The sequence below is a fragment of the Amblyomma maculatum genome, chromosome 6 (genome assembly GCF_055883805.1).
Source record: "Amblyomma maculatum isolate TAMU_Amacu chromosome 6, ASM5588380v1, whole genome shotgun sequence".
Taxonomy (NCBI): domain Eukaryota; kingdom Metazoa; phylum Arthropoda; class Arachnida; order Ixodida; family Ixodidae; genus Amblyomma; species Amblyomma maculatum.
Genome location: NC_139349.1, coordinates 62,988,135 through 63,004,978, shown reverse-complemented (window position 1 = coordinate 63,004,978; position 16,844 = coordinate 62,988,135). Strand labels below are relative to the sequence as shown.

At 43.0% G+C, this 16,844-nt stretch overlaps 1 protein-coding gene across 7 annotated transcripts in view; it reads left to right on the top strand.

The window, feature by feature from the left end:
• The window catches only part of LOC146185878 (bromodomain adjacent to zinc finger domain protein 2B-like), a 122,199-nt gene that overhangs the window by 34,093 nt on the left and 71,262 nt on the right, over positions 1–16,844 (top strand). For all 7 annotated transcript variants that reach the window (XM_084606815.1, XM_084606810.1, XM_084606814.1 and 4 more), the window contains 4 exons: positions 7,497–7,658; positions 11,141–11,210; positions 13,182–13,293; positions 15,607–15,717. In XM_084606815.1, coding sequence (XP_084462941.1) covers positions 7,497–7,658; positions 11,141–11,210; positions 13,182–13,293; positions 15,607–15,717 — 455 coding nt within the window. The remainder of the gene's footprint in view (positions 1–7,496; positions 7,659–11,140; positions 11,211–13,181; positions 13,294–15,606; positions 15,718–16,844) is intronic.

The following is a 16,844-nucleotide window of genomic DNA, read 5'->3' as shown; positions in this document are numbered from 1 at the left end:
TTACACAGAATGTCTTTAATGCAGCACGTTTATTAATAGCTGTTCGATGTAACTTTCTCCCCTTTTGGGAGGGAGGCTGTCATAATTTCCGGGGCACTTTCTGGAGCATTTCAGCAAGCAGCACCCAACTTAAGGGGGAAGGTGGGGATGGAAGGTGAAATTTTTGAGTTTTTAAAGTACAGCAATAAAATTTGGCTCACTTATTGGAAAGTGCACTGAATGAATAAATATAAAGTTCCACTAACATAGCTCGAGTAGTTTTGATACCGAGAATTTTTATATGCATCATTGTTGTACCAAACTTGCAGAAAGCCTGGCATGACAACAAAACAAGGTAGGAGCCTGCAGTTGTTCTTAAAATTCAGCCATAAAAACAGTTCATGCAGTGATATTCCCCAAATATTGTTATCAGATTGACTTTTTTTTTTTTACACAGAACATTACATCCATGCTTGCATAATGCACTTACTTTCACCATTTCAAAATAGCTAAAAAGTAAAAAAATGACACCATAAATGTAATGCAACAAACCTCATGACAATCCATCAAGCTATTGCTGTGCTACGCTTTCTGCAAGCAGGACTGTTGGGTCAAAAGGCACTTTGAGAAAACTGACATTAAAGTTGCACAGCCACTTTTTGCTCATCAAAACGCCTCTGAATTGAAATACTGTGTCGCTACACTGCACGCTTCCTTCTGGATTGTTTCCGAGGGCACAGAACGCGGTTTTAGGCACCTGAATGGTGTGAATCGGGGTAGGCAAACATTTACCGTACACCTGGCAGCGCATAACTCGCAATCGCGAAAACGGAAGTTCTCCGTATCGGAACTGCAGTGCGCATTGCGATGTCGCGGCTGGTTGATGGAGCTGGGACCTCGGATACACTTCTGGGAATCGATTTCGGGCGCAGGTGCCGCTGAATGCTATTCTGGTTACACAAACGTTCGCCGTCGTACGTCACCCGCCATCGCGAAAGCGGTACTTTCCCCGTGTCGGCACTGCACACGTTAGTTGACGGCGCCGGGTCTTCGGGTTCACTTCCTGGCATTGATTCCAAAGCCGGGTCGGCCTTCCGCGACATATCTCCGTGGTCTTCACGAAGTGCATTGGCATATCCATGCCGCTGCGCGATTACATCAGTCGAGCTTTTCGCGTGCCTGGAGCCTTCCGTTCCTTGGAGCCGTACCGCGTCAGAACAAAAGTGCGATATCCTTGTTGCTTTCACCACCGCTTCTGTTTCTGCCTTTCGGACGGACCGCATGGTGTACTGATACTTTTCGAGAAGTGTTGATGCCGACCCGGCCCTCGCTTCGTCCGATTTATTTGCTGCCGACCGCTTCTTTTTCTGGATAGGAGGCTTGCGTTAGCACTTCCCGCACGCATACTTCGGCGTATACTTCTGCACCGTGCGCCGCTGCATCACTGGCACACAGACGAAGTCCCGCACAACAGGTGGGGATGACGAAAAATACAGAATGGCAGCTGCAGATTCACAAACTACCGGCCAGTTGACAAAAGCGTGTGCGAATGAGGTGGGATCAGACGCCGTGAGCATTGGCGCGCTATGCAGCAGCCACTCGGAGAGCGCGCTGAGCGCCACGTGGCTGGCACGGCCAATCAATGCCTTCAAGTGGCTCTGTGAGGCCTTTGCATTTTTACTTTTGTGCGTTTATTTTTTATCGTAGACATGTGGCTCCGATGGGAGGAGTGCTGCGGTGAAACAAGGCGCAGAAATATTGCGCTTGGAAATCAACCATTTTTGCGGACATTTCGGCCAGTTTTTTGGCTACCAGAGATCATAAAAACATTTTTAGGCTCACTTTGAGGCTTTTTTCAGCGGAATTCTTTTCCAATGTGATTGAACAAGCCTTGTAGATTCCGAATCTCATCTTTTCTAAAAATTCTATATTTCACGAAATTTTCGCGATTTGATCCCCGCGTCCCCCCTTAATTTGGCGATACTTTCACTATTCGCCGCGAGATCGACCTAGAGGTGGCGCCACCGTCACTCCGGTAGTGTGGACCGGCAGCCGGCGGCGCTCGCAGAAACTCGCGCTGCGTAGGTCTGCTTCCGAGTTTACGGCGGGTTTGTTAGCGATGAAAACGTGTCTTCTGCAGTATTTCTGCAATATTGCAGAAAATAATCCAAGGATTTCGCCAATGCAGCAGAAGAAGAGCGGATGTTAGGAAAACAAAGCATGCAACCACCAGTCTTCTAGATTTACTTTGCACGTTTCTTGCACTGTACCGCGCTCACGCGCCTAATGCTTGGGCCTGCTTAATGACAGCTTTGTTTTTTTTTATCGACTTTTAAACAGTTTGCGCGTGTCTCATTCGAGTGAGACCGGCGCATTTAGTGTCAAGCCCACGCAGATACCTGCAGTACTTTAGATTGAATCGAGAAAGCCTGGTTCATTATATCGTACTTGACGCGAGGATTAAGCAGGTTAAATGTAGCACTGGCAGCGCACTGCATGGCGAGATGCTTTAGACTGAGTGCACATCAACTCTGGCCCAGACAAGCAGGCACAAGTATTCCCCAAAACTGAGATCACGCCGACACTATTACAGGAAACCTCGCCGCACAGGAAAGCTGATTGTTCACGTGTACAGCGCTGAGCGGATTGAATTTGCCGAGATGCTTTTTGCGGCCACTGTCATAGAATGTGATAGTGTATTAATGCATGCGCCACTAACTGTAAATGATTTCCTAAAACCGAGGAAAGGGTAAGGGATTTCTGATGTGTGTGATGTTAATATATAACGGTAAATTAGTAGTGTAATTATTTTGTTTTGCAATGTGAATAAATTTCACCGTGTGAGAGAACTTTTACATACTTGACAGAATTTACAATAATCAGCGAAGACATCGTTATAAACTGCGCATGGGCACTTTCATGTTCTGGGAAGCAATTTTACAGGCTGAAAATTTATTTATCACTAATTATTTAGCAGTGACTAAATCTTATACGAAGTAAAATATTAGGGTTGCTTCCAAAACAGATGCCGGATATAAAACTATTCCGAAAGAAATGGAGGTCATTTTATCATGCGACTATAAAAGTGTATTTATTCCCGAACTAAACATTGATATTTAAGCCCGCATGAAGCTGTTTTACTCCCCTTGTCAGAAATGACGAGTTTTGTTGGAAGACAGCACTTGGAGGAAAAGAGATTATAGGGATTATAATAGGCTACCAGTAAAGTACATTGATCTAGGTGTATTATGTAATATTTAGGGCAACAATTAGGTGCAGGGAATATGTTTCCCAAACATTCGAGCATTTCTCTAAAGCAAAATGTGCTCACTAAAACTTTTACGGATGCACAGAAGCCGTCAACAACAACAACAACAACAACAACAAAAAAAAATGCATATTGGCCCGGGTTTAAAGCATGAAAGCGGCATCGGCTATGACGGATGATTGCAGAGGCAGGTTTTGGTGTCGTTTTTTTTTTTTTTTTTCATTATTAACACCACATTTACCATGTGGGATTGTTTATTGTGCAGTCAAATCCCACAGCCGAAGAACGCCTTTCGAAACGGTTGTGATTGAATCCCCCGTTCTCGAAATCAGCAGTCGAGCGCCCTTACCAATGAGACAGTGCAACAGAAATTTAAGAGCAAAAAAAAAAAAAAAAAAAAAAGGAAAAAAAAAAAGTACTCGCACAACTCTATCGTGCATACAGACGGCATAGTAGGCATAGAGTGGTCTGTTCAAACTGCATCCTGCTATATGAAGCAGTCTGCGGTGGCATATGTTTTGGTAGCTGCGGTATTGCAAACAGAAACGGGAATATGCGATTTCTGAGCGTTTGTATTAACTTTTATTGACGGCAATGACCTGTTTTGTTTTGACACGGCAGTAACGACAGTACCACTTCGTTTGAGACATTGCATGTGAAAGGATCTCAAGCGCCGAAGACCGCAATGGATGATGTCCTTATCCAAGCTTGACATGCTCGATACGGACAAGTATATTTTTTTTTAATGAAGCGGACATTGCATGTGAAAGGATCTCAAGCGCCGAAGACCGCGATGGATGATCTCCTTATCCAAGCATGACATGCTCGATACGGACAAGTATATATTTTTTTAATGAAGCGTGGGGTTATAGACAGTTCATATTTATTTTGTAAGAGGCATATAGGTAAGCAAAAGCTCACAGGAACTGCGAAACAAACAAAAACACTCATGTACATGCCGCATGCGCGCGCGTAAATCACTGCGGGCTGGCACGCGACGTGAAAACGCATTCGCACTGAGTAGGTTTCGCCGCTAAGCCGCAAGGTGGCGACTCTGCTCGATCTCGAGGCCAATAGTTAAACCTCTTCAGTTTATAATCCGAATATTTTAAATTTTGGTTTTGTTGAGCTCACAGATTATCTTCTTCAAACTCTCATTTAAAAGAGGAAAGTTGTCTTATATCAAACTCCCAATTACACGTATTGTTTGATATATCAAATTTTGCACCGCACGCATTCACCTTTCCTAAAGACGATCGCATCATGTTGGGTCGTTTGCCGCGTTACACCTCGTGAAGATTGCAAGTCGCATGCAGAAGGAACGAGAGACAGCTGGTTTGGCGACGGCCAGTCTAAAGCAATGCCGTGCCCTGGAAAGTATGATTTTCCCAGACTCTCGCATCTGCCATGATTGTACGAGCGGGAGATTTCAGGAGACCCCGGCACTTGTATAGCTCTCGTGCATCGGCAACGGAGACTGCGCAGAGCAATGAGAGACGGAAAGTCCCACTTCCTGGGTCAACGGTGGCGAGCGGACTGAGAGTAGGGGACATGTATAAAGAAGCAGGCATGAGCGTGCGCACTCTACCTTTGTGAGGTTTCAACTTCCCCACCACCCTCACTCACTGTCTCATTCGGATCCACGTCGCACAAGCTGTGGCAGAGGTGGTGACGGCTGCTGCATTTGCGCGTCGGCATGGTCGCGAAACATCTTACCGCTTTTTAAATTAAGGTCATGGAAGTTTACTCTAAACAATTCTAGGGGGATTATTTCTACATTTGTACTTATTTTGGGCTTCCATTTTGCATTATCCTTTGACTCTTTAATGCGGAAACTGCACATAACAAAAACCTAAATGTAATGAGAAATCGTGGGCGTTAAGGGGTGTGCTGTTATGTGCCCGTTCTGATGTTTGGGCTGTCTCGCCACACATTGTTTAGATCGATGACAAGCGGCAGCCAGTGTGCGATAACCGTGTTATCGTTGTAACTTTGCGAGCGAACAGGAGGGAATGAATGGAAAAAACTTCCATTTCGTGGATAAAGATGCAGTCCAATGCGAAAGTGACCCTGCCACTGTCGCCGAACCGCCGCATTTTGACGATGCTTCACTGCACAATCCTCACAGTATGTGCGGTGCAGCATCCTCAAAACGCGGCGTGGCCGTCCGTGAAGAGACACGACTGCCACCACGTTGCATTGCGAAAGGGGCTGTGGAGGCACTCGTGATTTTGGATAATTTTTTCGACATTGCCGATAGTGTGGGCAAAGCTAAGCACTTGACTAAATTGTAGAAAATCGTTGTTGTGACACAGTTTTATTTCAAACCATGAATTGAGAGAATATATTGCAAGCATTTATTAGATTATATTACTGCGGTACAAATGGATTTTGGCAGTTTCCTGGGGCATTTCGACAACTTAAATATCTTTTTGTGGTCCCTTGAAGGCGACCCTAACGAGATTTTTTCTGTATTTGGTAAGAAAGGACGGATGAGTTCTGTGAACTTTGACTACTGCAAGTTTTGGCAGTGGATGACGTCCAAAAACAGTAACGAGCTCGCAACTGCATTTGTGCGCTGAATGAATTCACGGAGTGCATTAACTCCGCTTCTGATAGGCTCCTTTAATTTTGCATTATTTGATCACACTTCCAGCCCCCTAGAAATTGGGGGTTAGTGGCATTAGCTCCTCTTCTGATAGGCTCCTTTAATTCTGCATTATTTGATCGTGCTTGCAGCCCCCTAGAAATCGGAGGTTAGTGGTGTTCCACTATACAAATTATACAGATTGTCTATTGGCAGCGGTGATGTCGAAAATGTGAATGAGGTCTGAAGACTTGAGCGTATCTGATAAATTAGGGGCTGAAATTTTTGGTCTTCAACTATGGACGCTCCTTGTGTAGAAAAAATTGATCGGTACACTGACCGTTTTTAGAACCGTATATTTTCCCAGCACCCTAGGCTATTACACATATACAAAGTGGAAAATGCGCGTTTGAAGTTTTGATTGCATGATTATTCGATCAGGTATTTAAAACGTAATACAGTCAAATCTCAATATAATGAATCCCGCGGGAGCGCAAGAAATCATTCGTTATTTTGAAATAGCGTTGTAATGAAAAATCTGCGATTATAAGCCAGTGGTCAAACCTAAGTATGAAAACGACGTACCTTGGCAGTAGGCACGTGTGTAGATGAGCAACCTCAAGTGAAAATGTTGCACTAATTCTAAGCTGATTTATTTGAAGAAATCAATTATTTTCATCTGCCGCGTGCAGTAAACAGGACTACGCGCTACATTACACCACTACAACGCATACACCTTCCACTTTCTGGAACACCTCATTGCGTGCGTGATTGCAGCGAGCGATGAAAATACGGACTTTGTCCATGTGCAAAAAAAAAAGAACTATCAGTGTTCTTTATGACCCCATCTTCAATGCTCCCTGAACTTTGAAAATCTTGTCTCTGTCGTTCATTATGATCACGGCAGTCGATGGGGCAATGTTAGCTGTTTGTAAAGGCCGAATCGCTTTTTCCCTGCATAAATTTCTTGCAGTGAAAGCAGCTGCGTTTATATCTTCTTGGCACTTCGCTGGCTGATATCATTGCCAATCTCACACAAACTTCGCAATAAGATAGTCTGCGGCAAAAAAAAAAATAAAATAAAAATACCGTCCCGCATGCATGAACTCACGAACGACCGAGCCGCGTATGGCACACAACACAGGAATAAAAAAACGCAGGCAGCTAGGCCTGCTGGCTACTGCGTAATAAACCATAGCTTCATGGTGGCGCTAGGAGCTAGTCCTAGATGTCCTGATGATGATAGCTGCAGCCCACGGACCATACATACAGAATCGGCGGTTTCTGTTTCGTTTCACGCGAATTCGTAATAATGATTTTCCAAAATTATAGAAGAAGAAATAAAATATGTTCTTTATTCTGAAATATACGCTATTTTGAAATTCGTAATTCTGAAGTAGTTTTACATTGAAAACATAGCAAATGTGCTGGGGATTCTTAAAAAAACTGTTAATTTGAAAAATTCGTTAATGTGGTGTTCATAGTAACGATTTCACTGTATTCACACGTGCTTGTAAGGAGCCGCAGAATCGTTTGGGACCAAGAACGGAAATGGAAAGGGGTTGACATCAGCAGTGTCCACTTAATTTATGCAAGGCTGAGTGTGCACGAGGGGGATGGTTCTTTTCTTTACGCGACCATCTGCTCTTGGCAAATGTGCAGCCGATTCTTCGAGTGACTCGGAGTCGGCCGTGGGTGACTCCCGGTCCATGAGCGGTGCTTCAGACACAGAAGACACCGAGAAATCGGCTGCAGCCAGCACGTCTAGCAGCATTCCAGCTTCACTGTCCGAGAGGGTATCCAAACGTCACACAGACGAACACGGTAAGGCTTTTCACGGGACATGGCACAGTTTGTATCTCCGAACTGCTGAGTTTACAGGAAAAACTGCAGATAGCCTTGCTGCACTGTTGGTTACTTTTTTTGTTTTCTTTATTCAACACTGACAGCTGCTGAAGGACCGAAATCATTAAATATCCTGTTTTCTTATCAGTGTGTGTAACTGATGTAATAATATGCTCGCATTCCTCTTTACCACACATTTCAAGCCAGGTCAGTTGTTTCATATTGTGTCATTGTGTTATTATGTGTAACTACGCATAGGGCAGCACTTTATGTGGAGAAAGTCTGGGGGAATATTGAGCCCCAAGTTGTAATAAATTTGTAATAAGTGAGTATAATCACCAGCGTCCACCTATGCACAGCCATACGGCTGCGAGAAAAGATAGTCGAACACAAATATAACGAACTCAGATAAGTCAAATTATGCCATATAGCGAACTTTGAAGTTCTGACATTATGGGCATGTAAAATGTATTTTTCATAACGAACTAAACATTGGATATAGCGAACTCTAAGGGCACCATTGGTCACTAAATGGCCGCCAGGGCGCTTCTATGGAATGTTGTTGTTGCAACTGTACAAAGAAAACGTATGGGCCTGCCAAATCAGGACCGGGAGTGATTTATGAATTCCGCACCTTCTGCCAGCTTCGCTCTGCAGCATTCCTATTTGGCAGCTACCTACCACGTGATCAAGTACGTGCTGTGAGCAACTCCGGACCTATCGCACCTCGGATGATAGGAGAAGAAGGCAGCATTTTCCACGCCGCATCCTGTGTCCTCGTGCTTTCTTTGTGTTGTGTGTCGCGCTAGTGTGCTGCTGCGCTGCTCACACGACTTCGGCCGCAGCTACGTTGTCGACGTCTCTACAAGGCGATGACAAGCAGTGGCAAGCTCTGCTGTTCTCCGACAAGCTTGAGATAATTCACCTCGTCGAGCGTGGCGAAAAAAAGTCAGGCATTGCGGCGCATTTTAAAATTCCAAGGACCACGCTGAGCACCATCCTAAAGTCTGCCATGTGAGGGAATGCACAGGACCGCCCGAAAGCTGATCGCTGTCGCTTTTGCAAGCCAGCTTACAACGAAGTAGAGAAAGCCCAATACCAGTGTTTTTATTTTACATTTGCGCACAAAATTTTGCCAGGCTCTGGCCCCATGCCGCAAAAAAAAAAAAGGCAAAAGGTTTTTCCTGCATTCTGGATGTCGAGGGGTTTACGGCAGGAAGTGGTTGGCTCCAAAGATTTAAGGACTGCAACTCTATCACTAGAAAAGAGATAGCAGTTAAGCGTCATGCCGTGGATGCAGAAGGCGCAGAAGTGGGTGCATGAACATATGGCATGGTGTGAAAGAGCAGTATGAGCCATGTGACATTTTTAATACGGACTAGACTGCTTTGCTTTTGCAGCTACATTGGCGCTCAAAAATGGGAAGTGCCATGGAGGCAGAATGAATAAGGCCAGAGTCACTGTTTTTCTCACGGTCGAACATGGACTGGTCTGCAAAGTTGCGACCGCTTGTCATTGGCAAGTTTGAGTCTCCGATGTGCCTGCGAGGGTCGCTCCCAGTGACATACAAGTCGAATTCAAAGGCCTGGATGACCAGGACGTTTTTTGAGGCTGCAGGATTGGGATGAGGAAGTTCCAACGAGCGGACGCGCAGTGCAAGGTGACAGCGATATTGCCACGCTTTGGGAGGAACTCGCCAATACTGCCAGACGCCCTGCCAGAGAAAGTTGCCTTCGAGGACTTTTTGACAGTCGATGATGACGTTGCTCGGACAGCGAGCCCACTGGACTGAAATTGTAGATGTGTTGGCATCTGGCGTTGTGCCAACAACGAGCCACCACCGGAAGATGGTAGGTCTCGCCCAACGCTGCAAGAAGCCCTTTTTGCTACCGATGGGCTGCTGTGGTACAACGCTGAAATACAGGGAAGTGGGTTGTAGTTTGTCGAGATGTTGTTGCTTGTCCAGAACGTGATTTTCCTTGATAGTGCCAAGCGCAGTGTTCAAGTGAAAATCGCTGCCTATTGCAAATAGATGTAGATTTCTCTGCAATAAATTTCTTTTCGAGTAGATTATTCATGGTGAGCGGCATGATTTGTCATTTGTTAATGTGGTTTTGGTCAACTGTTTTATAATGAATTTGATGTTGAAGTTCATTATAAACAAGTTTGGTTAGAGCGAATTACTCCTTGTGTCGAAAAAATCGTGTTAAATCACGCTGTTCGTTATACCCGCTTTTACTTTACATGTCTCTCAGAAATTTGTAGTTAAATAATGGTTCGGTCTGTGGTTCGATACCGGGATCACTGCCTGTCCGGAGCAGTGGTTCTACCAACTGAGCTAACCAGGATGGCCAGCAGATTGAATGGTCAGGCAAAAGCTTTATGTAGCCGTATGGCTGGGCTTAGGTGGATGCTGATGAATAATTACTGCCTTATTATAAGTAGTGTTGTATAATAGTGCATAATGCATACTGGAACGACTACCACATATTGCCGATCATAAGTCTACCTTTTTTTTTTCCTTTGAAAAATGACCTTCTGCGCAGTGTTCAAGTGAAAATCGCTGCCTATTGCAAATAGATGTAGATTTCTCTGCAATAAATTTCTTTTCGAGTAGATTATTCATGGTGAGCGGCATGATTTGTCATTTGTTAATGTGGTTTTGGTCAACTGTTTTATAATGAATTTGATGTTGAAGTTCATTATAAACAAGTTTGGTTAGAGCGAATTACTCCTTGTGTCGAAAAAATCGTGTTAAATCACGCTGTTCGTTATACCCGCTTTTACTTTACATGTCTCTCAGAAATTTGTAGTTAAATAATGGTTCGGTCTGTGGTTCGATACCGGGATCACTGCCTGTCCGGAGCAGTGGTTCTACCAACTGAGCTAACCAGGATGGCCAGCAGATTGAATGGTCAGGCAAAAGCTTTATGTAGCCGTATGGCTGGGCTTAGGTGGATGCTGATGAATAATTACTGCCTTATTATAAGTAGTGTTGTATAATAGTGCATAATGCATACTGGAACGACTACCACATATTGCCGATCATAAGTCTACCTTTTTTTTTTCCTTTGAAAAATGACCTTCTGAAGTTTGGGGGTCAAATTATATGCGAAGGCACCTTATACGCGGAGGCCTAAATTCAATTTATGTGCGGAGTCGGGAGTAATTTTGGCCAAGCGGCCAATGTGCATTCAAGCATAATTTTATAATAGCTGTCGGACATGATATGAAAGCGGGCTGCTTAAAGAAACAAGAATTTATCTAAAAGTATGGTGTATTTTAAAAAGGGCCTTCAAAACACTCCTATTATGGGAGCAGTTCTTTTTTACAGTAAAGAACATGCTTATTTTCAGCTGTTATATATAGATGGCGACAGCTGTTTTTACTGCTGCACAGGTTTTGATTTTTGATTTTTTTTCCTGAACTCGAGCACTTCACCTTTTCTTTGTACTTTTCAGAAGGCTCGCCCAAACGAAGGCGGTGCTACGTGACTGATGAACGTGAAGTCAGAATCCCCTTGGAACGTGGGTAAGGCATAGGTTTTGCCATCTCTCATCTTTTATCAACAATGGAGAAATTTAATTACCATCAACCAAGATTGTTAATGAAAATTAATCATCACGTGGCCGCTGGTGTTGGAGTGTGGTGGGTCTTCTTGGTTTATCACGTTTACCCGAATGGGCTTGAAAATAATTGCTTGGGGTTTCCGAATGCCAAAATTGAGCCATTGTCATCTTAAGGTGTAGGAAAAGAAGTGCACTGGTGTTAAAATGGAAAGGGGAAAAAATTTTGAAACATTTTGAAACTTTCGTTTCATATACTACAGTACAATCCACTTATAACAATATTCAGAAAACCTGAAAATCCGATTGTTATAACCGATAATCGTTATATCTGGACCAGAGAAAAAAAAAAAAAAAGCACACCCATGTATTTTTCCATGCTGCATGTAAGCTTGCCTAGTTACGATGAGTAAATTGGGTTGAACAACACTAATCATCGTAAAGAGCACTAAACGCTTTATTACAGTATACATCAATAGCCATAAAATAACTTAAGCATACTTAAAGAAGTATGAAATTCGTGCTCGCTTGAGCAACAGCTGAAGCTTGGCAATTGCTGTGAGCATCGTTTCCAGTAGCGTGTACGCTGGCGGCAGTCCTTTTTGCGTACACAAAACCGATTAGCGACTGGATGAACTGAAGGATATTCTCAGCCTTGATGATCGTTAGAATCATAGAGTGCGAATGTCCTTACTTTTTCACGAGGCTTTCAACCATGAAACCCTGCCAAAAATCGCGATGAATGCTGTTTCATCTCGTGAGCTATCTTGCCGTCCGTAAATGTGGTCGCTGCCATCTTCCACGGACGCAGAATCGGCGATGACGATACGGCCGCAGCAGCACCCTTCGCGCAGCTGCAATTGCGATGATGATAGTGCTCATTTCCTTCCGTTTTCACCGAATATGTCATTGCCTCAAAAAATTTATCTTTTATTCAATATTCATTCAAATTTTCGTGGTAAACACCTACCTGGCGGCGATAAAGCTATCGTTGTATCTGATGTACCGCCGATAATCGATCGTTATATCTGGCTTATTTTTACATAGGGGCAATGGGAAAAATATACAACTAAAGAATTTGATCATGATAAGCGATATATCGCTATATCTGGTATCGTTATAAGTAGACTCCACAGTAGGAATGTCACCAGTCACACAATTCACATTGATTATGGTGTCTTGTAAGGTTTTTTACCTGCATTCTTTTGTAAGAAAAAGTAAACCCATAACTTGTAAATAATCTTTTTTTTCTTACAATTTCATCATGCATACATCTTAAACATTCCTTAAAAGATGTTTACTTAGATGGAATAAGACATTTTTTGTTTTGTTTCTCTGGGAAAATGATAGGCAACATCCAAATGAAATCTGTTTTTGAAGATTCTTCCCAAAATTTTCTGCTGTCAGTGTGAAAACATGCGGTTTTCAAAACTTGATATTTTTTTGCCCACATGAGTAGCCTTACGGAACTTTTCATTATGTTTTTTGGGCACAATTTTGACGAGACATACATTCCTTAATGTAGCGTTATCCAACCATCGGTGCGTTGTTTTTCCTTCCGCTTTGCATTTAATGTTCTTTATCCCAATAATCACCATAAGACAAATTCCTGTAAATTCTAGCAGTATAAACATAAAAAAAAAAAAAAAAACCAACGTTCGCCTTGCACTCGTAGACTGCCTGCTCCTTTAAATTCTTTAATAACGAGCCCCTCATTTCCCTCAATATATATATATATATATTTTTTTTTCATTTCCTGTGTATATTAGATATTTGAAGAGATTTTTTCTTGTTCAATTAGAAAATTTCAAGGTTGCACACCATCTACTTTTCAATATGAGAGGTGCCAAAATGGTTTCAAAATGTTATTTCTGTTTCCTTTTTGTGCACTGTTTGCATGTAACATGTTCTGAACTAGTTTTCTTCTTGGTTGCAGCTGGCAGAGGCAGACCCGCATCAGGTGTTTCAGCAAGTCTGGTGTCAAGGGGGAAGTTGTCTACATTGCTCCTTGTGGCAAAAAACTTAAAAACTACCCCGAAGTGCTCAGGGTAAGCAACCTAGTGGTCCTTTTATAGTGATTACAGTTGGGGGGAAGAAGGGGTCGGAGCATATTTGTCTTATCTTTAGGCGCAGGGCGAAGAAAGTCAAGTTAGTGCACTGGCTTTATATATCTTCAGACAGTCGGATGTAAAGTTTCACAGTGATATCTTCAGGAGTTTCTTTTATCATTGTTTGTACATTCTCGTGTTTCTCACTCTTGGAAGGAATAGCATGGCAACAAAATGGGCTAGGGTCTGTAAATGCTTCTAATATTTACTAAGAACTGGGGTCTAAACCAAGTCATCCTTAAATTACATTTTATTACATTGCTCTCTTTTTTTAAGGACATAGCATGCACCTTCTAATGTTTATAATGCATCATGGCTGCGCTTTCCATGAACAAAGTGATGTGCTGAAAATCAACTGAAGGAGGGACATGAGTACTGGAGCTATTTTTGTTGTTTTATGATCTAATACAAGTATATAGCCTTACTCAGTTCTTTATGCTGATTTCAAATATGCAATCCTTTTCCCTGTAGTCCAATTAGTTTGGAAGATAATTACTAATTAACTTCCATTGTTTAAGGCCTAAATTCTGAAATAATGGGCTGTTAAAAACTGTTAGAGCATGGTTAGGTAGCCAGAAGAGTAAAGAATGAAATGTTGGGAGCAGTTTCCCCGATATATTAATTAGCACTCATTTTGCAGCCTTATTAATTTTAGTATACAAAGTGTGTGTACCAAGTGGGAATGAACTCCTCAAAATAATTACTTTTAACTCAAAAACAAAAAAAAAGTCAGCAGTTTCATCAAAATGTAACTTACGTAATGTCCAGAAACATTAATCAAGACAAGATTAGGGGTGTGCAAATGCCGAATGATAGCAGCGCCTGAATCGAATGAAGAAAACAAAGAAAAAAACTCAAATATTGAATTGTGTATAGAACTTCGTTTATCAGAGCCATACATATGCAGTGCCTTCAAGGTACCTTCATTTAGCTTGCGAGACACGGGGAAAAATGTTCAACTTATCTGAAAGTCTGAATTATCGAATATCCTTGAAAAACTGCCAAGAACCATTTGGATCACAATACTTTTATCTAATGAACTCTTGATTTTATGGATGTGTGTACGTTTAAGTGTAAAACTAAGTGACAATGACAATGCTTGGAGGTTTTGTCAAGTACTTTGTGTTGCGCACACTATTGGGAATGTTGGCCAGCATCGTCACTGCCTTCGCGGCCCTTTTCACTGTGTAGCGCAGAAGCAGTGGTGCCTCCTTGAAAATGGCCCCGTTGCGTTTTGAGGATGCTTCACCACACGGACTCTGCAGACTCTGCGGTGAGGTATCCTGGAAACACAACGGGTCTGTGTACTTGAAGCATGGAGAAAGCGTGTGTATGTAAAAGAGGGAAATATGTGTAGGTGTTAGTATGGTGTGATGGAGTCACAAAATAGAACTAGAAGACAAGTTGATGTGCAAATCGGCGTGGAAATAACGAGATTTTACCTTATCTAGTCTTCCTTGCAGTGTGCAGAGTCTGTCGCAAAATGTGACTTATATTCGATCATCCAAATACTAGCCATTCAACTTGTGAATCGGGTAATCCTTGAACTCGTTTATTCAATTTTTATTCAGTTGATCGCGCGCGCCCCTTGTAATAGGAATACAAATTTTTTAAACCAAGCACACCTGTGCTTTGACTTATCACAAGGTGGCGCCGCCGGAAAGTTTTTTTTTGTGTGTGCGTCTTTTATAGTGCATGCAATGCAGTGAGCAGTATGTATGCAGGCTTGCTGCATATACCCAGCTAAAGTTGGTTATTTTATGTCGGAATGGTATTCGTTAGCTTGACGTTGCCATTCTCGTCCTTGTCACATAAATGAACTTTCATCGTATAGTCTGTGGCCAGCATATGCATATGTGCTACTGAGAGGCCTTGCATAAAACAAGTGTGTCAGCGCCAATTGAGACTCGTTTCTGCCTCATTCTCATGGTTGGGAAAATGTAGAGCAGCAACACAGCATAGCATCGTGTCATGCCAAGAATTGCTGATAAGGCTCCGTGAATGCACTGTCAAACATTAGTGCCTATGTTTTCGTTATGGCCTATGAAAGAAGTTTTTCTTTTTTTTTGTATTCTAAACTGTTTGTATTTATTCACTTCAGTTATGCAAAAATGTTCAGTTAGAGGCCATGCTGGTATTTACTTTGCAGTCTGTAATTTGATGATTTGCCTCCAGTGAGTAAGTTGCGCTTTGGGCAGTGTTTGGCAGTCAGGTAGTTTTTTTTTTACCTCTTTGCTTTGCTTTGTTGTGCAGTACTTACAGAAGAATAACATCACTGACATTGGAAGGGAGAACTTCAGCTTCAGCTCCAGGATAATCGTGGGAACCTTCATCGAGTCCATCAATGGTGGAGAAGGCACTGACGTAAGTTTGAGTGCTTGCTATTTACTATGCATTTGAGACTGGCACATTGCATAACTCGCCCAAACCTACTGTAAACGTTGCGTGAGTTTGCGTCCAGTTTACGATAAGGAATTGATCCTGCTGCGCCAAAAACAGGTTTGAACTGAACATAATAGGGCTATTTTTTTAACCTACACCAGCTACACCATTATAGAAAATCTCCTATACCTCCAATGGTTTCTAGCTACACTAGTGTAGTTGGTGTAGGTTAAAAAAAAAATGGTCCCAATAATGGTGCTCTGCTCATTCTGAATGCAACAGTGAGGACCTGCTACTGTGGTTGAAGCTCAGTAGCATTTTGCCGCAAAGCACGATGTGGAGGTTGTAAATCTGTGGCAGCTGCATTTGAGGGTGAGAGCTTTGTGCAGATTTGGCAGGTTTGTGTTACCTTGGGTAAATAAGAGACCATTGGTATGGAAGCTCACTGACAAAGCATTTAATTAGAACCTCTGTCAATTTCGACGCAACTTTCTCATAGAGGAGAAATACGGTGATGAATTGCAGTGACTGATTGATTTGTCGAACTCGGCTTGACCTGGAGAATGGCCTGTTTGCCGAACAAGTCTGAAGAATTTGTGAACTTCAAGAAAATCGCTTGGTGCAAAAAACTGCGGCAATCTCTTTCTTCTTGCGCCCGCTGTGACCGCCCTGAATATTTTTATCTTTGTTTCAAGAGAAACTGCTTTGCGTTTCGGCGCCGCCATGCTGCAAGACGACGGCACGACCTCGAGGAAAGTGAGTACACGTGCGGGTCGGCAAAAAGTAGGGGTAGGGACACGCGGGCGGTAGTTCGATCACGTGCAGGTCACATGCCAGGCAACCGTTGATGCTAGATTCACTCGCGGTCCCTAGATGGCGTGGCGTGCGAAAGCGCGGGTGATTCAAACTCATTTTAGGTGGAGGCGACGCGGGCAGTGGTTCGATCACGTGCCGGTCACATGCCAGGCAGCCGTTGATGCTAGATTCATTTGCGGTCCCTAGATGGCGTGGCGTGCGAAAGCGCGGGTGATTCAAAGTGGAGGCGATTGATTTTCGCTTGCATGTCGACGGCACGCGTCAGTCCGTTTCGGTCGTCTCACCTACAGCTC